Source organism: Mustelus asterias, chromosome 21, assembly GCF_964213995.1.
Source record: "Mustelus asterias chromosome 21, sMusAst1.hap1.1, whole genome shotgun sequence".
In the NCBI taxonomy this organism is placed as follows: Eukaryota; Metazoa; Chordata; class Chondrichthyes; order Carcharhiniformes; family Triakidae; genus Mustelus; species Mustelus asterias.
Window position 1 is genome coordinate 64,238,472 of NC_135821.1, and position 23,803 is coordinate 64,262,274.

Consider the following 23,803-nt stretch of genomic DNA (forward strand, 5'->3'; position numbering starts at 1 on the left):
GCCAGTGAAGTATTTTTAAAACGTGGTCACTGTTTTAATGCAGTGCTCAAGGTAGCCAATTTGTGCCCAGCAAGGTCCCATAAACAATAATGAGATGAATGAATAGAAAAGCTGTTTTGTTGAGAGATAATTGGTTGAGAGATAAATAATGGTCAAGATACCCAGGGAAGCTCTCCTCACCCTGCTTCAGAATAGTAACCATGGAGTAACTCATCAGAAAGACAGGACAGTGCAGCATTTCTTCTGCAATGGGAGTATCAACCTGGAATGGGTAGCACTCACGTTTCTATTGAACTATCTAACACCTAACTAGAGGTAGATAATCTAGATTTCATATCAGTGTTTTGCCAGAGTGATTGAAGGGGGTGTGGGCTGCATGTGGACAGATGATTATGTGGACAATTGATTATCCTCTTTGTGTATTTGGATGTGGAAAATGAGAGTAATCTCCACAGGATCAAATTGGCTTAAAGATGAGGTTGCTGGCAGGGTGTTAGAACATAGAACATAGAAAAACTACAGCACAAACAGGCCCTTCGGCCCACAAGTTGCGCCGGTCGTGTCCCTACCTACCTAGGCTTATAAATAGACTTACCTATAACCCTCAATCCTATTAAGTCCCCTGTACTCATCCAGAAGTCTCTTAAAAGACCCTATCAAGTTTGCCTCCACCACCACTGACGGCAGCTGATTCCACTCACCCACCATCCTCTGTTGGTTCACTCAGTTGGCTGGATGGCTGATTCATGATTCAGAGCAAAGCCAACAGCGCGGGTTCAATTCCCGTACCAGCTGAGGTTATTCATGAAGGCCCCACCTTCTCAACCTTGCCTTTTGTCTGAGATGTGGTGATCCTTGGCTTAAATCATCACCAGTCAGCTCTGCCTCTTTAAGAGGAGAACAGCCAATGTTCATCTGGCACTTTTTTTTATTCATTCGCGGGACATGGGCGTCACTGGCTGGCCAGCATTTATTGCCCATTCCTAGTTGCCCTTCAGAAGGTGAGCTGCCTTCTTGAATCGCTGCAGTCCATGTTCTGTGGGTTGACCCACAATGCCATTAGGGAGGGGATTTCAAGATTTTGACCCAGCGATTGCGAAGGAATGGCGATATATTTCCAAGTCAGGATGGTGAGTGGCTTGGAGGGGAACTTGCAGGTGGTGGTGGTATTCCCATGTATCTGCTGCCCTTGTCCTTCTAGATGGAAATGGCCGTAGGTTTGGAAGGTGCTGCCTAAGGATCTTTGGTGAATTCCTGCAGTGCATCTTGTAGATAGTACACAATGCTGCTACTGAGCGTCGGTGAAGGAGTGGATGTTTGTAGATGTAGTGCAACATATATGGTGACTTTGGTGACTTTATCTTTATTAGGACTCCGGACATCTCTCTGAAGCAGACTTGAAAATGTTACGTATACTAATTAGTCTTAATTTCTTACTGGGAGTTGGAGGGGTGGATGCGACACTGAAAGCTGGGAATGTTTCTACTTGGCTCCAGATGATCCTGCAACCAATGACTAAATGGGTGTCCTTCTTCACAAAGAGCTCACCAGTCCTCTGAGCTTGAATAAATGGGGTTTGCACACTTGGACTTTTTAGTAGTTTGTCGACTGTGACGTTAGTGTACCTTTAAGAAAGATTTTTTAAACATGATTTCTGCAGCTCACAGCTTCAGTGATGTTAATGTCGCCGGCTTGACTGGAAATGTCCTTTTATTGCTACTTAAGTGGTTTAAATGGGTTTGTTTGTGTTTACTCTGGGATTAGTTTTACGATACTGCATTGTTAGGAGGACGGTCATGTGTTTTTGGACAGTTTTGTTTTCATTTTCAGTTTCCGTTTGGAGTTGCAGGTTTGTGCAGTTGGGTTTTAGAAGGGACAGCAAGCTAAAGGGAAGTGTTTTCCCTCTCTCCCTGTTGTTTTGAAAATTCTGTTGGTTTCCTGAAGGGTGAAAATCTGTTCTTCTTGGGACCTGGACCAGAGTCTCTCTGGTGTTTTGGGAAGCTGTCTTGTCTTCAAACTGTTGGGAGTGAATCCAAAGAACTGCAGATTTCAACCAAAGGACTCAAATTTCCATTATCACGTGAGCAGTAGTCTCTGCTGTGTTAAACCTGTGAAAAGGGTTTTTTTAGTCAATGGGTTTTGGTTTAATTGGAACACATTAGAGATATTAATTAAAGGTTATACATTATAGTGGTTTTGTTTCTTGTTTGTAATCGATAAAAGTTCTTGCTAATTTTCTTATTATACATGTTAACTATATTCTCAAATAAACTTTGTTTGATAAAAGCTCCTTAGTGGGTCTTTAGAATCACACCTGAAGTGAAACATCTCATGTTTATCCTAGCCAAATTCGAAATGCAAACCTTATGATTCAGGCGGGCTTCATAAAACATTTTGGAGTTTCTAACCTGAACCATAACAAGACTCAAACCCAGGGTGGGGTTTCCATGCTGGCCATATAAATAAATGATTGTAATGTTAGATTGGTAACATGGAGCTTTGAGTGAATTAGTTTCAGAAATATGGAGAAACTTTTCAAAGATATTTCTGCTTTAATAGTTTCGTACAGGCTTTCCAGTGCAGGAGATGGTATGTCATTGTATGTACTCCTTTGCAATTCATGTGGCAAGTGGACAACCATAAGATGGAATCAGTAATGCCTACAAAATGGAAACAGAAAAAACCTGGCTAAACCGTCAGCCAGGTATCTCAGTGCTGTGCACTGTCCAGTGCCCCCCATCCCACTTCCCGCTGGATCATACTGGGATACAGATGGGAGATGAGATCAGGATCAGCCTCAACTGGGATGCCTTCCAGTTTTCAATGACATACCACTGTCTTTGGTTCAAACATGAAGAATGGTCATGATGGATGGGTTATTAGAATGGAGACCAGTACCCATGGAACTTATGCTCCGTATAACCAACTGGCCTCAGCCCTGGGATCAGAATCAGTCCTGTGAGCACTTGATCAACTTTGTTGAATGAGTAAAATCATGTTATCTGGTTGATTAGTTTAGTTGGTCTCATGAGCCTCAGGCATAAGTTGAGTGTGCCTGGGTTTATTAGTTTTATGGTCAATTTTCACAACTGCAAGGAGCCAAGGATCAGTCATCAATCCAGGATGTTGGAGGTTATGGTTGTAAGAGATATAGGCAGGATGGGGCACTGTGTTCCTCTATTTGGGGGGAATAATTTTTTTAACACAATGCATTCATTCCCAAAAGTCCATGGTGAAACCACATCTAACGTACAATAGTCTTTGTGATTTGTGGCCTGACTAGGTAACTGACAAGAGAGATATGATCTTCCGGGACAGGCGTTTTTATGCCGAATTCCCCGGCATGGGACAAACGATAGACGGGAGTTGTACCCCCACAGTCTCGGCACAGCAAGATTCCAAGCACGTAAAGGAGACGAGTGAAATTCCAGGTGGGTAAGAGAGGAAAAATTGCACCTGCCTGAACAGTAGCAGGATATTCGGTCAGGCTGTTTATACAAAAGCACCAAACTTTGGCAAGCTGGCTGGCAGGTCTCTGTGCCCTGTTTGAGAGCAGATTTCCATTCCATCTGACGAAGGAGCAGCTAATGGTATTTGCTACCAAATAAACCTGTTGGACTTTAACCTGGTGTTGTTAAAACTCTTACTGACCTCATCTGCTGACAGTGATTCTGGTGGTTGTGCCTGTTTGACATCCTAAACACTGAATAATATTTAGGAATAGTGAAATGGTCAGCAGTCCTACCCCTTTTTCAGACATTAGCCAGAGTCATCCATCTTCTCACCATGTCCTTCAAACCCCTCTAGAAACAGATCAAATTGTTGCTGAAATTCAACTTATGAGAGATGCAAATGAGACAAAAGCAGATTGGCCACCTGTGATATATTTGCCCACTAAATATCTGCCTGTCGCAATCACTGCTCCTGATGCAACTCCCTCATCACACAATTTTTCTGATCCATTGAAGTTGATGAAAAGGAGAGTTCTGAATTGCGCCCGACTGATAAAATCTAGACTGCGCCCGTTTAAAGGAGGCACAGAACACTGGTCCCCTGAAATTGGCTGTGATTGTGACCATTTATACCCATCCTCTGTCCCAAATCTTCCCAAAGTCGTCCCCAATACAGAAAGCAACTTGTATTTAAATAGCACAGTAAGAGCCCATTCCAGGAGTCGACAGGTTTATGATTCTTTTATCTGGGATTTATGAAAAATTACATGGGGCATGTAAGTTTGATCGATAAGATGGATTCAAAATCACCACCACACAATTTAATGTTCGTTACAGAAACACTACAGCGTGAGCAGTACGTCAATAATGTTACAAAAGATAATCATACGTACAATTCCCATTGGATGAACAGTCCAGTGTTGATTGTTTGTTCTCGCTAAGTTACTGCCTTCTGTCTGCGGTACCAACCGACTCAAGAACAGCTCCTTCCCTGCTGCTGCCATCAAACTTTTGAATGGACATACCTCAGTTTAAGTTGACAGTTCTCTACACCCGAGCTATGACTGTAAGACTGCATTCTCCACTCTCTCCTTTTCTTCGCTATGTACGGTATGCTTTGTTTGTATAGCGCGCAAGAAACAATACTTTTCACTGTATACTAATACATGTGACAATAATAATAAATCAAATTAAAGTCTATCAGAGAGTTACACATAAGGAGTTATCCACCGCAGTCAAACAGCTTGGTAGTTGAATAGGTAAATCATGCTATACTGACTGCAGTGCTGAAATTTTACAATACCTGTCTTCAGTAGTTAACTTCCCATCAGCTCAGGCTGGTCGGGCAGCAATTCCTTAACCTCCGATGTTTAGCTTGACTCAGCCGCATTGGTTTCCTTCGAATTGAGTTCATGGCCGGAATTCTCCGGCCGTTCACACCAGCGGGATTCTCCGATCCCACTCCAGTGAATGGTGATTTGGCAGAACACCAAATTCTCCATCCTCGCTGGCAGCGGCGGCAGCGCGTGAATAGCCAGAAAATAGCCCATATCTTTTCATTTTTACTCCATCCTTAAAGTTACAAAGCCAATGCTCAGAATGGACCAGGCAAACCCAAATCCATTCCTTGCTTGTTCCAAAAACCAAATTCAAAATCCAATTGAATCCAATTTCTGGTCTCCATAAGAGAGACAAACAAGATCCAAGCAGACAAGATGAGGCATTGCACTCCATTTTGGGCTTGATCTGACTCCTGATCTTAGCCAAAAGGTCTTTAGCCTGCCTGCTGGTGTTGGTTATTAGTATCTTTTCTGAAGTGGTTTCAACTCATTAATTCTCAAGTTCCACTCCCTCATTTCAAACACAATATCTCCTCGAGTCATTATGGCACAAAAGGAGGCCATTGAGCCCATTTAGTCCATGCCAGCTCTTTCTGGAGCAATCCAATCTGTCCCATTCTCCTGCTCTATCCCTATAGCCCTACAAGTTGATTTCCCTCAGGTCCCCATCTTTGCTTCCACTATCTTCCTGGGCAGTGAGTACCACAGGCTGCATAAATGTGTGCAGTCTCACATTCCCACTGCATCTCTTTTTCAAATCCATAAATTTGTGTCCCCTCTAGTTTATTGGCCAATTCACTCTATCCTGACTGCAGTGCTAAAACTTTACAGTCCCGTTTGTACTTTCTGTCAGCTTGGGCCACTTGGGGAGCAGTTCCTTATTCTCTGATGCTCAGCTAGACTTGACTTGCATCGACATTCTTCCAAACGAGTCTATGTCTTTCAGCACAGCAGCTATTGTTAACATCTGGATGTGGTCTCAGTTTGTTAATTCTGCAAATTCCTTTCCCTCATTTCAAAGACGGGTGTCTCATCTCTGAACATGACGGTTTTATTCAGTTTGATAGCACTGTCTGAACAAAGTTACTGCAGAATATTAGCATTCAGCAACTTTTAACAGGCACCGGTGGTTTTCTCTGTCCAACAGGCTCAAGGTTCTTTCATTCTGTGTGGATGAAAGTGAGGGCGACAGGGCAGATAAGCAAACTGAGCATGGCACCATGGTACTAGAAGTCATTCAAGCACAAGGAGTTGATTGAAATGTAGTGGTAGTTGGGGACAGTATAGTGCGAAATAGACATAGTTCTCTGTAATCTGAGAGTGGGAACCCAGATGGCTCTGTTGTCTATTGGGTGCCAGAGTTGAGAGGAACTTACACTGGGAGGGGGAGGATCCAGTGTTTGTGGTCCACATAACTACCAAGGACAAAGATAGAACTAGGGAAGAGGTTCCTCTGAGGAACAGCTAGGGGACAAATCTCTGGATTCTTACCTGAGCCATGAGCAAATTGCCGTAGGGTAAATCAGATTAGAGAGCTAAATGTGTGTCTCAAAGAATGGTGTGGGAGAAATGGGTTTCAATTCTTGAGGCACTGGCACCAGAACTGGGGAAATTGGGGGCTGTACCACTGAAATGGTCTTCACCTGAATCATGCTGGTGAGTTGTATTAGTAGGATGGTAGAAAGGACTTTAAACTAAATTGTGGGGGCAAGGAATCAAGTGCAGGAAGATGTGATAAATTAAATTGAGAAGGCCAGGCAAAAGAACAAGGTAGGAATAAGGGAAATGATGATTAGTATGTGACTAGAAAGGGCAGAGTGTGCAAATCTAAGAGTGTACCAGCACATAAGGCTAGAGATTATAAAATAAGTAAAAAGCTCTGTACTGTACATAGTCTTCATAACAAAACAGATGAATTGATACCACAAATAGAAAGAAATATGTCTGATCTGATAGTCATTACAGAGACATGGCTGCAAGATGACAAAGGCTGGGAACTGAATATAGGAACATTGGGAGCTAGGAAAAAGGTGGTGGGGTAGCTTTATTAATTAAGGATGACATTGGTACTATAGAAGGTGATAGTTCAAGATGTAGAATCAGAATGGGTAGAGATGAGAAATGGTAAAGCTAGGGAGTGGTTTACAGGCCCCCTAACAGTAACCACAGGGAAGAAATAATGGGGCTTATGAGAAAGGCGCAGTGATAAACATGGGCAATTTTAATCTACATATAGATTGGACAAATCAGATTGACAGAGCGAGCTTGGATGAGTTTATCGGGTGTTTTCAGAACAGTTTCTTGTAGCAGCACCTTCTCATGCAAACCAGCGAATAGGCTATTCTAGATTTGGTAATGTGCAATGAGATTGCTAATCAATAGTCTTACAGTGAAGTGCCCCTAAGTACACACAACCCCTACTCTCATTCTGCATATATCCAACCCCTATTCTCAATCTGCATATACACAACCCCTACTCTCATTCTGCATATATTCAACCCCTATTCTCATTTTGCATATACACAACCCCTACTCTCATTCTGCATATACACAACCCCTACTCTCATTCTGCATATATCCAACCCCTATTCTCAATCTGCATATACACAACCCCTACTCTCATTCTGCATATACACAACCCCTATTCTCAATCTGCATATACACAGCCCCTACTCTCATTCTGCATATACACAACCCCTATTCTCATTCTGTATATACACAACCCCTACTCTCATTCTGCATATACACAGCCCCTACTCTCATTCTGCATATACACAACCCCTATTCTCATTCTGCATATACACAACCCCTATTCTCAATCTGCATATACACAACCCCTACTCTCATTCTGCATATACACAACCCCTATTCTCATTCTGTATATACACAACCCCTACTCTCATTCTGCATATACACAACCCCTACTCTCATTCTGTATATACACAACCTCTACTCTCATTCTGCATATACACAACCCCTATTCTCATTCTGCATATACACAACCCCTATTCTCATTCTGCATATACACAACCCCTATTCTCGTTCTGCATATACACAACCCCTATTCTCGTTCTGCATATACACAACCCCTATTCTCATTCTGCATATACACAACCCCTACTCTCATTCTGCATATACACAACCCCTATTCTCATTCTGTATATACACAACCCCTACTCTCATTCTGCATATACACAACCCCTACTCTCATTCTGTATATACACAACCTCTACTCTCATTCTGCATATACACAACCCCTATTCTCATTCTGCATATACACAACCCCTATTCTCATTCTGCATATACACAACCCCTATTCTCGTTCTGCATATACACAACCCCTATTCTCGTTCTGCATATACACAACCCCTATTCTCATTCTGCATATACACAACCCCTACTCTCATTCTGCACCCACATCCGCACATACACAACCCCCTTCCACATCCGCATCCGCACATCCACAACCCCCACCCACATCCGCACATCCACAACCCCTTCCCACATCCGCACAGACACAATCCCCTACCACATCCACACGTACACAACCCCCACCCACATCCACACATACACAACCCCCTCCCACATCTGCACATACACAACCCCTACCACACCAACACGTAAACAACCCCCTCCCACATCCGCACGTACACAACCCCTTCCCACATCCACACGTACACAACCCCTTCCCACATCCATACATACACAACCCCCTCCCACATCCGCATATACACAACCCCCACCCACATCTGCACATACACAACCCCGCCCTCATCCTGCATTTACACAACCCCCTCCCACATCCACACATACACAAACCTCTCCCACATCCTGTTTCATCCCGGTCAATACCAAGTTTCTCTCTCATTTTCATTCTGTCTCATGGGGAGGTTTAATGATATTTAATCTTGAATGTATTCCCTTTCTCTCCACCTGCCTCCCCAGTGCCACCAGCAGTCACAATGCACTGACGAGTGCCGGAACTGAGCTGGGTGGGGGATGGGGGCTGGGGTGAGGATGTGGCTAGATTTATGGGACTGGATTGAGGCTGTTCTGGTGGGATCATGAGTTTCATGGGACAGTGGTTGCACTAGTGGGGCAAGGGGGAAGGGTTGCAAGTCTCCTAAGGGATCACAAACTTTGAGGTTTCTGGACGAGAGTGAGTCTTGTTGGGGAGGGGACAGGAAGCAGCCACAGGTCTGCGAGAAACTTCATCTCTGTAAATTTCCTCTAACTGACAACTGCATGAAATGCATGAAAAATAATGACACTGACAGGAAAGGAAAGGAAAACCACAAGAATGGAAGATACAATCTTTAATGTGACATTTCAGGCGGCTATGCTTCTGTTGGAGGAGTTGCGTTCCAAGAATTTAACAGAGAGATTCTAATGTGGGCAGAGCAGGTGTTTAAACAAAGCACAGTGCACATCCAGCTGGCATTGCTGAACCAGGGTGATTAGATCTCCTCAGGCATTCAATGGTGGAGAGGGAGTGAGCTGGGGGGGCAATGGGAGGGGGAAGATGGGTTGAAGGCAGTGACTGTTGGATGAAGGTGTGGGCTCTGTATATGCAGGACGAAGATGGGGGCTGTGTATATGCAGAATTAGGGTAGAGGCTGTGTATATGCAGTACCAGGGAGTGGGCTGTGTATATGTAGGTCAAGGGTGCGGGCTGTGTATCTGCAGGACAAGGGCGTGGGCTGTGTATCTGCAGGACAAGGGCGTGGGCTGTGTATCTGCAGGACAAGGGCGTGGGCTGTGTATCTGCAGGACAAGGGCGTGGGCTGTGTATCTGCAGGACAAGGGCGTGGGCTGTGTATCTGCAGGACAAGGGCGTGGGCTGTGTATCTGCAGGACAAGGGCACGGGCTGTGTATCTGCAGGACAAGGGCATGGGCTGTGTATCTGCAGGACAAGGGCGCGGGCTGTGTATCTGCAGGACAAGGGCATGGGCTGCGTATCTGCAGGACAAGGGCGTGGGCTGTGTATCTGCAGGGCAAGGGCGCGGGCTGTGTATCTGCGCGACAAGGGCGCGAGCTGTGTATCTGCGGGACAAGGGTGCGGGCTGTGTATCTGCAGGACAAGGGCGTGGGCTGTGTTTCTGCAGGACAAGGGCGCGGGCTGTATATCTGCAGGACAAGGGCATGGGCTGTGTATCTGCAGGACAAGGGCATCGGCTGTGTATCTGCAGGACAAGGGCATCGGCTGTGTATCTGCAGGACAAGGGCACGGGCTGTGTATCTGCAGGACAAGGTCGCGGGCTGTGTATCTACAGGACAAGGGCGCGGGCTGTGTATCTGCAGGACAAGTGTGGGCTGTGTATCTGCAGGACAAGGGCATGGGCTGTATATCTGCAGGACAAGGGCTCGTGCTGTGTATTTGCAGGACAAGGGCGTGGGCTGTGTATCTGCAGGGCAAGGGCGTGGGCTGTGTATCTGCAGGGCAAGGGCGTGGGCTGTGTATCTGCAGGGCAAGGGCACGGGCTGTGTATCTGCAGGGCAAGGGCACGGGCTGTGTATATGCAGATGAAGGAAGCTGAGCTTAAGAGACTGCAGCTTACCTGGACTAGCCTGGTTTCAAACCAGACACACACACACTGCAGCAACCCACACACAGCCAGGGCTGCGTATAAACCACCAGCTCGCAACTTTTAGCTGATTATTTACGAGGGGAATGTAGGAAATAAATGAACAAACCTGATGAAAGGTTGCGAGATGCGGGGGGGGGGTGGAAAAGGGGAAAGCAGAATGAGGAAACTCAGATGGAACAATTAAAAAGTTGCCTCTCTCTTGCTTTGAAGGCCTGAAGCTATCAGTGGAACAGTTTCTGAACAAACTGCCTAAAACTGTCATCCGGGCTGGAAAGGTGATCAATATCAGGGGAGACATCAAAGACATTCTGCAGGTAATGGTGAGAGGTGGGGTTGGGGTGAGGGTGGGGGAATTCCTTTCAGCTGCCGCTTGCAAATTTGTATCAGAATTAGGTCAACCAAGCTTGCTGATGTTTGCTATCTTGATTCACACGCGGGGAGTGGACACTTAGTTTACAAGTTACACACAGCCTGCCACAACCTCAGACATCCCAAAACGTTCAAGTCCAATGAAATGCTTCCTGAAGCATAGCTGCGGTTTTATTTTCATTTTCCATCTTTACTCCGTTCTTAAAGTTATAAAGCCAGTGTGCAGAGTGGATCAGACAAGCCCGAACCCACCTCTTAACTTGCTCCAAAAAAACACAAATTCAAATTAAATCCAATTCAAGGTCCCCATGAGAGAGAGGAAGGAATAAGATGCAAAGCCGACAAGAAAAGGCATCGGAACCTATCCTGAACTTGATCTTAGCCAAAAGGCTGAGTAGCAATAACTGCTGTTAAAATGACGGAAGCACAGCAGCCAAGTTATAGCCAACAAGATCCTAGCAACGAGATAAGTGGGCAGCTGATGTGTTTCTGGTGAGACCGGTTGAGGAGTTACGGTGGCCCAAGACAAGGTGGCTCCTTCCTGCCTCTTCTTCGATTTGTGGGATTTTCAACATTCACCTAATTGAGGCTTCGGCTTAATGTCTCATCCAAAAGATGGAACTCCTCACCGTCTCCCTCCCAGCAAAGAGAAAGAGAAAATGTTCCTATGTTAGTTTATCGAAGCTAAAATGTACCACGTGACGTCATCAACATGTTCACAGCAACCACATGCAATCTGCTCTCATCTCTCGCAGTTCTGAGAACCAGATAGAATTGTTCCAACATGGACAACTTTGGTCAGGGTCTCGTGGCCTATCAGTACTTGTGGTTTGTTATCAATGAGAAATCTCACTGAGACATTATATGTGAATGTACGAAAATGGTGATGAAAGCTCGACTGCACAAAATAAGAACATAAGAGAGTGCTGCACTGTTGGAGGAGCTGTCTTTCAGATGAGAAGTTGCAGTGAGGCCTCCTCTGCCCCCTCAAGCAGCTATAATTGGCTGCTGCATCTAAACAACCTGAACCGCTCGAGTGCACTTGCAGGTATCTGTGATTCAATGTATAAACCACCCAAGCTCTTTAATTAGATTCTAGCCTGTCTTGGGTATCTGATGTTCTACATATACACTGCCCAAGCCACTCGATTTGGGTTCTAGCCTGTAATGGACTCTCAGCTATCCCAGGAGCTGTTGCAGTTTTGCAGTGGACTGAGTTTAGGCAGTGTCTCTGGGCTGTTTCAGGTTGTTGCAGGTTTTGTAACCAGGATAACCAGTGTGTCTCTGCTGCCACCTGCTGTTGATAATCAAGCTCAATATAAATCACATTAGAAACACTGGGCCTGATTTTACCGTCACGTTGCACCCGTTTTTGGGCATGAAAACTTGGTAAAGTCGGGCGTGAGGTGAGTAGCGCGATCCGCGTCAGTTCCCCCTTTACCAAGGCCCTAAAATGGCCGTGATTGGGACCACGCCCGAAACAGGTGCGACGGCCATTTAAATGCATTTAAATTGACTTAATGGGCTGCACGCCCAACCTCACTGGCATTTCCCCCTTTACCACCGCATTCGCCCATCCAGAATCGGTGCAAAACAGACATGCTCCACAAAAATCCAAGTTGGGCGCTCCAGTTAGTGAGGCGATAAGTGCCGAGCGTCCACTGCCACTCTGCCTGAGATCAGTGAGGGGGAAGGATGGGTCTACTGCCACTCTGCCTGTGATCAGTGAGGGGGAAGGATGGGTCCACTGCCACTCTGCCTGTGATCAGTGAGGGGGAAGGATGGGTCCACTGCCACTCTGCCTGTGATCAGTGAAGGGGAAGGATGGGTCCACTGCCACTCTGCCTGTGATCAGTGAGGGGGAAGGATGGGTCCACTGCCACTCTGCCTGAGATCAGTGAGGGGGAAGGGAGGGAAAGGCCCACGATTGTCTGGGTGGCAGAGGGTGGGGGGATAAGGGGGGTCAATAATGTCAGAGGGGATGGGGAAATGTCTGTGGGGGCCAGGGTGAGGCATTATCCGGCCTGGGAGCGATGTGGCAGGGGAGCCACATTCTATCTTTTTTTTCTGCGCATGCGCAGTTGGAGGCGCCGATCGGAGCTGCAGGGTTTTGGGCGCGTTAAGCCCCACCCACAGGCCTGTGCAGCGCGATTCGGAATTGCTGATATTTCTGCAGGCAGAGTGCGTATGGGGGCGCCAGAGAACGGGTCTAAAAGGCAGATCTGAAACACTCCTAGTTTCAAGTCCACACAGCACTGAGAATCAAAATAGTAAAATAGGGCCCACTGAGTGAGAAGCAGGTTTCTCAAGGAGAAATCATTACAGAGGAACCTGCAACCCCTTCCAAGCTTTGGTGTACACCACACTGCCCTGTGCAGGTGCTGGACAGAATGGGAAAGGGGGATAGAATTGGCGAGGAAAAAGGTGCAATGTTTTGTCAACGGTAAATAAGAGTCTATTATGGAATTGAATGAAATTACTTTCTAATAAAGTTAAAGTGGCACATTTCACGATGGTTTGTAAGATGTTCAGAATTACCTTCTCTTAAGAGCATGCTTCATCCGCCTAGAGCACTGCAACTGGTAAGCATTGAATAATCCGTAGCTACTGTGTAGAATGTTTACACCATTCACAATATCATCCTAGTCAAAGGCGTTTTATCAGATGTATCGCCATACAGGAATGAGAGGCAGCACGGTGGCACAATGGCTAGCACTGCTGCCTCACAGCGCCAGGGACCCGGATTCGATTCCCGGCTCGGGTCACTGTCTGTGTGAAGTCTGCACGTTCTCTCTGTGTCTGTGTGGGTTTCCTCCGGGTGCTCCAGTTTCCTCCCACAGTCTGAAAGACATGCTGGTTTAGGTGCTAAATTCTCCCTCAGTGAGCCCGAACGGGTGCCAGAGTGCGGCAACCAGGGGATTTCCACAGTAATTTCATTGCAGTGTTAATGTAAACCTACTTGTGACACTAATAAATAAACTTTTAAGCTTTAAGATGCTGGGAGTCAGGAGCAGCTGCATTTTAACTGATTCCATTGGTTTATCCTGCAGATCCCACAGGTCCCTTCCAGACCATCAGATGAAAATACGATCCTGATTGAAACTCCGATTCTCGCAGAACTGAGGGAGAGGTAAAAGGGTCGCTGATAATGGGGTGGGGCTGGCAGGGGGAGGTAGTGTGGAGAACAACGTGATTCACATTAGGTGGAGAAGGGAGAGCAGGAATCTGGCATCTTGTGCTGGGGGTGTCATAAACTGTGAAGGATTTGTTCGACTCGAACTATCTCACTTCATCTACAAGTCAATCTTGTAGCACAAGAGGAAGCCACTCGGCCCATCGTGCCTGTGCAAGCTCCTTGAAAGAGCTATCCAACCAGTCCCACTCCCCTTCTCCTTCTCTAAAGCCCCTGTGACAAATGTTTCCTCGTTTCGCTCTGGTTATTTTGTCAATGACCTCAAGCCCTCGAGTTACTGTCCCTCCTTCATTACTCTATCAAAATCCCTCGACATTTTGAATACCTCCCCATTGGCTCTCCCCATTTCCAGTCCTCCCTGCTGCAATGTGCCATGTCCCGGGTTTATTTCCCACTCCCGTTGGCATCACAGAATTCTTGCTTCTTTCTTGGTGACAGGCTGAATTTCAGTGAGGAAAATCGCCCAGCGCCGAGAAACATATCCACCCTTCGGATCAAGTCAGAGAACGGAGAGAAGACGTACATAGTTAAAATGCTTTTCACCCAGACAGTTGGAGACCTTCGCACTTATCTCAACAAGAGCAGGTAACGGGCTGACAATGTATGATCCTTATAGCCTCCACTAAGTGCTGGGAGGCAGCGAGCATCAGAACATGAACATCACCCCTCGGGGGGGGGGGGGGGGGGGGGCGGTGGGGGGTAGCAGGAAACGAACCTGTGACCACCAAGCCCGAATGGCCCCATTTAGTAAATTTAAAGGGTGATCCAGTTGAAGTGTTTCAGGTGATTGAAGGATTTAATAGAGTAGGTTGTGAGAAAACCTTCCTCTGGTGTGGGAGTCCCTTAGAATTAAAACTAAGCTACTCAATGGTGGCCATAAGAATGTGTAAAATAGGAGCAGGGGTAGATCATTTGGCCCCATGACCCTCCGTTGCTATTCGGTAAGCTCATGGATGACCTTCTTCCTCAGCAACACTTTCCAACAACATCCAATTTTTCCCTAAATTCCATTACAATCTCCAATGAACTATACGCATCTATATCTGCAGCAGTGAATTCCAAAGATTCACAGCCATTTGCTTGAAGAGGTTTTTCCTCCTCTCAGTCCTAAGTAGCTGACTCTTCATCCTGAGATGTGGCCCAGATTCCCGCGAAGTCAGGAAGATTTTATGGATCTTTAGAAATGGCAACTGGGACCCAGATTCGGAAAAGGTGTCTCCATTCCTGATCAGAGCCATTTTGGCCGGTGGGGGAAAGGGGATGGGACATGCATGGACCACAGATCTGCCGGGGTGTTTGGAAGTATTGCAGAGTTTAAACAGATCCAATTCTCATTGCTGCATGTAACTGAACCCAGCGTGAGAGTCACAACTTTATGAACAAGTTGTAAAAGCTTCTGAAGGCCTTGTAAAAAGCGTTATTTCCATGTGCAGAGCTCAGCAGGGTTAAATTTTGAAGACTTCACTTCACAAATAAACATAGAAACATAGAAGATAGAAGCAGGAGGAGACCATCTGGCCTTTCGAGCCTGCGCCGCCATTCATTACAATCATGGCTGATCGTCCAACTCAATTGCCTAATCCTGCTTTCTCCCCATAACCTTTGATCCCATTCGCCCCAGCCACCTCTTGAATACATTCAATATTTTGGCATCAACTACTTCCTGTGGTAATGAATTCCACAGGCTCACTACTCTTTGGGTGAAGAAATGTCTCCTCATCTCCATCCTGAATGGTCTACCCTGAATCCTCAGACTGTGACCCCTGGTTCGGGACTCTCCCATCATTGGGAACATCCTTCCTGCATCCACCCTGTCTAGTCCTGTTAGAATTTTATAAGTCTCTATGAGATTCCCCCCTCATTTGCGTGAACTCCAGTGAAAACAATCCTAACCTAGTCAATCTCTCCTCATACATCAGTCCCGCCATCCCCGGAATCAGTCTGGTAAACCTTCGCTGCACTCCCTCAAGAACAAGAACATCCATCCACAGAAAAGGAGACCAAAACTGCACACAATACTCTAGGTGTGGCCTCACCAAGGCCCTGTATAATTGCAACAACACATCCCTGCTCCTGTACTCGAAGCCTCTCACAATGAAGGCCAACATACCATTTGCCTTCTTTACTGCCTGCTGCACCTGCATGCTTACCTTCAGTGACTGGTGCACAAGAATACCCAGGTCCCGCTGCACACTCCTCTCTCCCAATTTACAGCCATTCAGGTAGTAATCTGCCTTCTTGTTTTTGCTTCCAAAGTGGATAACCTCACATTTATCCAAATTATACTGCATCTGCCAATGATTTGCCCACTCACCCAACCTGCCCAGATCATGCTGAACATTTATCCCGGACCATAAGTGAAGGGTGGGGATTTGTGGAATCGGAAGGGCCATATTCATAAGGACCCTTGGGATTATTCCTTGCTTGAGCAGCCAAAGTGGAAGACAGAACAGACCACCAAGCTCGCGGGGTGAAAAGTATGGAGCGAAGGAAGGAAGTAGGAAAAAAATGGACTTGGCACCATCCCTCATACAGGCAGTAAAGGCCTTGGCAGCAAATATGCAGCCAGAAGTAGAGGTTCTGGCAGAGCCACCACAGAGAGCAACAGGAAGGAAGTGAAGTAGAAGAAGTCATCTCAACATGACCATCCAGCAGTGCAGGTGAAGGCTGAGTTTGGAGAGAAATTATTGGAGGTATTTCTGCCATATTGGAGGAAGATCACATATCACAACCCACCAATCCCCATGCCCTGTTTCTTACACTGATGGTTACCATAGCTTTGAATTTCTATGTGGCACAGATCTCTGTGGCATCTCTCGATCAGCTACCCACTGATGCATCACCACCATCACCAATGCACTCTTTGCTCAAGTGGGGAATAAATTAACCCCCACACAGATGTGGTGTCGCAGGCACAGAGGGAAATGAGCTGCATCTCCATTGCTGGATTCCCACAGTTTCAGGGAGTGGTAAACTGTACCCACATTGCTGCATTGGTACCCTTATGACAGTCAGAGATATTGATGAACAGAAAACTCCCTCAATACCCAAGTGGTCCTACTTGTGTCCTGCACCTTTCCCCACAGCTGCCTTGAATGTTTCATCCTGAGGCATTCACATCTGCTGCAACGTTTCCAGCCCCAAGTCTGTGGTTGACTTCTGGGGCACAAAGGTTACCCATTGAGGAGGCTGTTGTTTGCTCCCTTGAGGCAACTGGCGACAGGACCCTAATGTTATTGATACAACAACATACATGGTGTGTTGCAACTCACCAAGGCTCCTTGTCAACTCATGGTTTCTACCAATTAGAAGAACAAAGGCTTCAGTCGCATGGGAGATCCCACACATGCATGCTTCCCTCAAAGACACGTAACATCCTGACATGCGTGCATCTGCCCTCTTTCCACACAGCACTAAGGGTGGAATTACACATTACAGACTGCATCTTATCAATAAGTTGGATCCCTATTCTTCCTCAAATTAATCTGTGAATGGACAACACGTGCTGGAGTGACCCTTTACGTCCATCTTGGTGGACTAGTGCATTCCCTAAATGTCTGGACAATGAACAAGCCTTCCACTGCCAGAGATGCAAAGCCCCACCATTCACACTCGTACTGTAACCAAGAGATGGATTTCTGGCTGCAGTCTTCAATGTAAGAACCAATTATTTTCTGGTTCCCTGCTAGTTGAAGCTATCGTGTGCAATCACAGACCACCACATCCATTGAAGAAAGTATATGACCAGTGACAGGGGATCACAGCCACTGGCTAGTGAGCTAGCGAGAACCCTCCATAACCTGCCACAGCTTCTTCCACTCAGACACTCGACAGCTCACACCGTGGATCTCTCCGAGGAACAAGGATCCACCGAGTGGGGCGGGGTAGAAATCCCACACTCCCAGCGTGGAGCAGGCGTGGGCAGGATGGTCAAAGTGTGCGTGTTCAGGACCGGTACCGGCGTAACTCATACTAGAAATACAGGAGCTCTAAACCTCCATCCAATCCTCTGCAAGTCTCAGGGGATCAGGCCCTTCCCTCCCCCCACCAGGTCAACTGAATCACTAGACTAGACTGATACAAAGTATCCATAGCGTGGCTTTCGGAGTTGTGTAACTATAATTTTCCCAATTAAACAAACCGACTATATGCCAAATATTCTCCTTGTGTAACAAAGGAATACATTGGCAGCATTAATCTCTATATTGTCTTGTGAAGGCCCATTACGGATCACACGCAATTTTCACCCCGGTGGCGGTCGGTAGCGGAATGAGTACAGTGGAAGCAGATTGTAGGTGACAGTGGGGTGGGTGAGTGCTGGGGGGGAAGGGGGGGGGGGGCGGAGGAGGGATGGGGGGGAACTGGTTCGAAGGTGTGCTTCAGTTACCTGGGACTTCAACCCAGTTATAATAAAAGCAGTTAGGCCCCTCTAACCCTCATTCTTCACACCCTCTCACCCCGCACCTACTTCCCATGGCCCCACATAACAATTCAGTGCCACTCATACCCCTTCCATGCCCATTCACCCAGTACGCACTGTGTACATAACCAGTGAGCCATATAATAACAATGGCAAGTGTGTAACTGCTGTGAAAAAAATCCATTCAGAAACAACGGGGGTGATTCTCCCAAAAGTACTGAACTGGTGGGAAAACCGTTCTAGATCACAACTGTTTTCTCAGTTCAGCTTCTCACCTGAATCTCCGCACTCTGTGCACTGCAGAGGTGCCAATCGTGAATCTCATTAAAAACCCGGGGCGGGGGCACCTATTCGCACCGGAGTCTGACAGTTCTGGAACTTTGCACATACGCAGTGACCCCGATCTGTCAGTCTCCCCATTTGCTGGCCAGCTCAATTGCTGGCCAGCCCAAGACCCCCACAGTGCTGCCTCTGCAGCCCCCCCCCCCCCCCCCCCCCCCCCGCCCCCCACACAGCCCGATCGCGGCCCCCACAACAATTCCCGGGCCGGCCCTGACTCCCTCTGCCCCGGAGTCCCTCGATGTCCAGCCCACCTTCCCCCCCTCCCCTCCCCCAGAAGTGGCAATTCCCCCCACCTCCCTCACCCCGGCAGACCTACCCCCAGCCCACCCCAATCGCTGCCCTCCCTCCATCCTAGACCGATTGCCATGCAGGGTGGCAGCAGGACCCCCACCTCCACCGATCACCCCAGGCCCCGCCATAGTAGGCCCTGTCCCCTTGGCACTGCCCGATGTCCAATGGACAGTGCCAAGGTGCCCCCTGGGCATGGACATGTTGCCCCTTGAGCAGTGCTGGGGGCACAGGTTGGAACTGCCAGGGTGCCCATGCCCAGGGGGCACCACCCCCCCCCCCCCCCCGCCCGACCCGGGAGTGGGGGGGGGGCGATTGCCCCCCTTCATTCCGGTGGGGTCTCCCACTCGTTCCCCGAACATGGGAAGCTAGAATGAACCCCGCCGGAATGAAGTACTCCTGGCGGGGTGGGAGATTCAATCGGCACGGTAGCACAGTGGTTAGCACTGCTGCTTCACAGCTCCAGGGACCTGGGTTCGATTCCCGGCTTGGGTGGAGTTTGCACATTCTCCTCGTGTCTGCGTGGGTTTCCACCGTGTGCTCCGGTTTCCTCCCACAGTCCAAAGATGTGCGGGTTAGGTTGATTGGCCATGCTAAAAAATTGCCCCTTAGTGTCCTGAGCTGCGTAGGTTAGAGGGATTAGTGGGTAAATATGTAGGGATATGGGGGTAGGGCCTGGGTGGGAATGTGCAGACTCGATGGGCCAAATGGCCTCTTTCTGCACTGTAAGGTTTCTGTGGTTCTATGGGACCTGAAAGTTCCCAATAATGAACTGCTAAATATATTTAAAATACATTTTAAAAGATTTAAATTACTTACCTGCCTTCCCGTGGTCTGACTGGCAGGTGTTCGCCGGCTCTGGGAGATGCGCATGCATTCCCGGCACGTGTGCAAATCTCGGTTCAAGGCTGGTGACGCACATCTCCCACTGCGACCCGCCAGACAAGTTGTGGGTCGCGATGGGAGAATCGTGGCTGTTATTTGAAGAAAGTCGGCTCTTTCTCCAGCCATATAAAATATCAAAAAGACCATTATAGTATCAATAACTGAGGCTTCACACTTCTTAATCTAATCAAAATAAACATTGAGACATTGACAAAAGAGATCACAGAAAGAATAATGTGTTATAACCACTTAAAATGTCAATCAAGCAAAGTCAATACTTCACTTGTCAATACAAATTCCCTGCCGAGCTAATTCTTTTATTGGTCTGGGGTCTCAGCCAAGCATGAATATTGAGAACAGGTAGAAACACAGTAAGAGTTTTAACAACACCAGGTTAAAGTCCAACAGGTTTATTTGGTAGCAAATTCCACAGGTTTCGCTAATTTGCTTTTGCATTTGCTACCAAATAAACCTGTTGGACTTTAACCTGGTGTTGTTAAAACTCTTACTGTGTTTACCCCAGTCCAACGCCGGCATCTCCACAACAGGTGGAAACCCAGACTCTGCACATACCCTGGCATCTCCACATCTTTTGGTCCAATCAAAAAAAGGACTTACCTTTATATCACACCTTTTACAACCTCAGGATGTTCCAATGAAGTATTCCTAAAATGTAGACTTTGTTGTATTGCGGGAAATGCAACTGCATTTTGTGTTTCAGTCTCTGGACTGGAACTTGAACCCATTACCATCAGACTCTGATACAAGAGAGCAGCCACGGAACTGCGACTGACAGATGCAGCACCAATGCATTCACCCTGTTGACATCAAAACCACCCCTTTCCCAGTACCTAAAACCTGTGGAATTTGTCTCCACAGTGCCGACCACAGTCACCCTTCCCCTACAATGAAGAGGCTTGTAAAGCCCATGGAGGGGTCATTCAATGGGTGGAACTGGTCGCTGAAAGAAGGGTGCACTTGGTGGGCCCAATTGACCAGAAATTCATACCTTGGCTGCTGGGACGTTTGAGATTTTGCCTGATTGGTTGATGTTTTGCAGGGGAAAACAACAGGTTGATTATGACATCATCAGCACCTTCCCACAGCAAGTCTACAGCGACCAGTCCAAGACACTGGAGGAGTATGGGCTTATTCCAAACGCCATGCTCATCCTACGCGCCCAAAGGCCCCAGCTCCGCGATCACAAGCAGCAAGCAGTCCGTCCACATGAGGAATAAACTCAATGGAATGAAGGCCGCCCGCCAGTCTAGCCGCTGGTGATTCAACGCTGTTCCATTCCCTTTGAACCAAGTGGGTAAAATAAGCCCACAGTCACTCACCAATACTGGGAGGATATTGTAGCAACTGAGTCCCAGTGTCTGTGACAAGATTCAGAAGAAACCCCAAGATGTATTAACAAATGTTATCTGCACCTCTTGGATTCTTTAGTTCTTTGTTTTCTACTTAAACAAAGTAAATCTCAACATAAATTATCAGTCAGATTTTAGTGATAAATGCCCAAAGTAGCTAATTAATGTCCAATTAACTTGCAAGTTCCATAGTGATGGCCATCATCAAGCAAAATCAAAGATGAGGTTCCTCTAACCTCATTCTCCACGCACGCACACACACTCACACATGCACGCACACACACATACTCACATGCACACACACATACTCACATGCACACACATACATACTCAGACACACACACATATACTCACGCACGCGCGCACACATACTCAGACATACACACACATACTCAGACACACACATGCTCAGACACACACACATGCACACATATACACACATACGCACGCACACATGTACACACTCAGACACACACACATATACTCACTTGCGCTCGCACACACACATACTCACAAACGCACACACACAACATCCACAATCTAAACCTGCTGGGAATAGTACAGCAGAATGTCTATCTCCATAGGCTGGTTGGCTTAATTTTCACGCCTGAGTGACTAAAGGCAGCCACTGACTGACCTGTCACTCAGGTCCTGCCTGCCGTTACGCTTTTAGACTCTACAAGCACCAGACTGCACACATTTAGTGAATTTAATTTGGGCCACCCTAACACCGTGACTGTACTACAGGCAATGATCATTCTCCTCTCTAATCAAAACATTTTTAATAAAAGTTATCTGAACACAATGAAGGTTGTCGTATTCAGCACTATCTGAGAAAACTCATTCATTCGCTAATCATAGAATTCCTACAGTGCAGAAGGAGGCCATTCGGCCCATTGAGGCTACACCGACAACAATCCCACCCAGGCCCTGCCCCATAACCTCATGCATTTACTTAGCCTGCTAATCCCCCTGACACTAAGGGGCAATTTACCATGGCCACTTCACCTAACCTGCACATTTTTGAAGTGTGGGAAGAAACCCACGCAGACATCAGGCGAATGTGCAACCTCCACACAGTCACTTGAGGCTGGAATCAAACCCAAGTCCCTGGGGCTGTGAGGCAGTAGTGCTAACCACTATGCCACCATGCCGCCACAGTTCTACAAATGACTGCACACATTATACAAACCAAATTCAGACCAATGTGCCAGGGGAGAGATCTTCCTTAAGGTGCAGAAAGCTGCACTCGGGAGCAGCCCTCACCACACTCACTGGATTCATGGCATGGTTTTATAGAATAGCAGAGTACAGAGGGAGGCCATACAGTCCGTTAATACTGTGCTGGTTCTTTTGAAGACTAATTCAGTTAGCCTCACACTCCTACTCTTTCCCCACTCTTGCAATGTGTTGTTCTTTGAGTATTTACCCAATTCCCTTTTTGAAGCTTGCTCCTGAATGTTTCCACTGCACTGTTAGGCCGTGTGTTCCAAAACTTAGCCACTCATTCTGTTGTTTTCCCTCATGTCATCTCTGGTTCTTTTGCAAATCACCTTAAATCTCTGCCCTCTGGTTAACAATTTTTCATGATGTGGAGATGTCGGCGTTGGACTGGGGTAAACACAGTAAGAAGTTTAACAACACCAGGTTAAAGTCCAACAGGTTTATTTGGTAGCAAAAGCCACATAGTGATGCAGATGCTGCGACAACGGATGAATGAACACCGCTCGACAATCACCAGGCAAGACTGTTCTCTTCCTGTTGGGGAGCATTTCAGCGGTCACGGGCATTCAGCCTCTGATCTTCGGGTAAGCGTTCTCCAAGGCGGCCTTCACCACACATGATGGCACAGAGTCGCTGAGCAGCAACTGATAGCCAAGTTCCGCACACATGAGGACGGCCTCAACTGGGATATTGGGTTCATGTCACACTATCTGTAATCCCCACAGCTTGCCTGGACCTGCAGAGTCTCACTGGCTGTCCTGTCTGGAAACAATACACATCTCTTTAACCTGTCTTAATGCTCTCTCCACTCACATTGTTTGTATCTTAAAGACTTGATTAGCTGTAAGTATTCGCATTCCAACCATTATTCTGTAAATTGAGTTTGTGTCTTTATATGCCCTATTTGTGAACAGAATTCCCACTCACCTGAAGAAGGGACTTAAGGCTCCGAAAACTTGTGGCTTTTGCTACCAAATAAACCTGTTGGACTTTAACCTGGTGTTGTTAAACTTCTTACTGTAACAACCTTTCAGTCATTGAAAACAGCTTCTTTCTATTTACGCTATCTAACCCTAGAACCATAGAAAATTTCAGCTCAGAAACAGGCCTTTTGGCCCTTCTTGTCTGTGCCGAACCATTTTTTGCCTAATCCCACTGACCTGCACTTGGACCATATCCCTCCACACCCCTCTCATCCATGAACCCGTCCAAGTTTTTCTTAAATGTTAAAAGTGACCCCGCATTTACCACTTTATCCGGCAGCTCATTCCACACTCCCACCACTTCATAATAACCTCTTCATAATTTTGAACACCTCTATCAAATCTCCT

The 23,803-nt window shown here is 46.9% G+C and overlaps 1 protein-coding gene across 1 annotated transcript in view; it reads left to right on the plus strand.

The window, feature by feature from the left end:
- ubxn11 (UBX domain protein 11) overlaps nt 1-21,627 on the plus strand; it is a 61,352-nt gene extending 39,725 nt beyond the window's left edge. Inside the window, exons 10-14 of the mRNA XM_078237194.1 lie at nt 3,284-3,431; nt 10,592-10,695; nt 13,801-13,880; nt 14,382-14,528; nt 20,939-21,627. Of these exons, the coding sequence (XP_078093320.1) occupies nt 3,284-3,431; nt 10,592-10,695; nt 13,801-13,880; nt 14,382-14,528; nt 20,939-21,116 (657 nt within the window). The 3' untranslated portion in view covers nt 21,117-21,627. The remainder of the gene's footprint in view (nt 1-3,283; nt 3,432-10,591; nt 10,696-13,800; nt 13,881-14,381; nt 14,529-20,938) is intronic.
- Nucleotides 21,628-23,803: the final 2,176 nt, after the last annotated feature.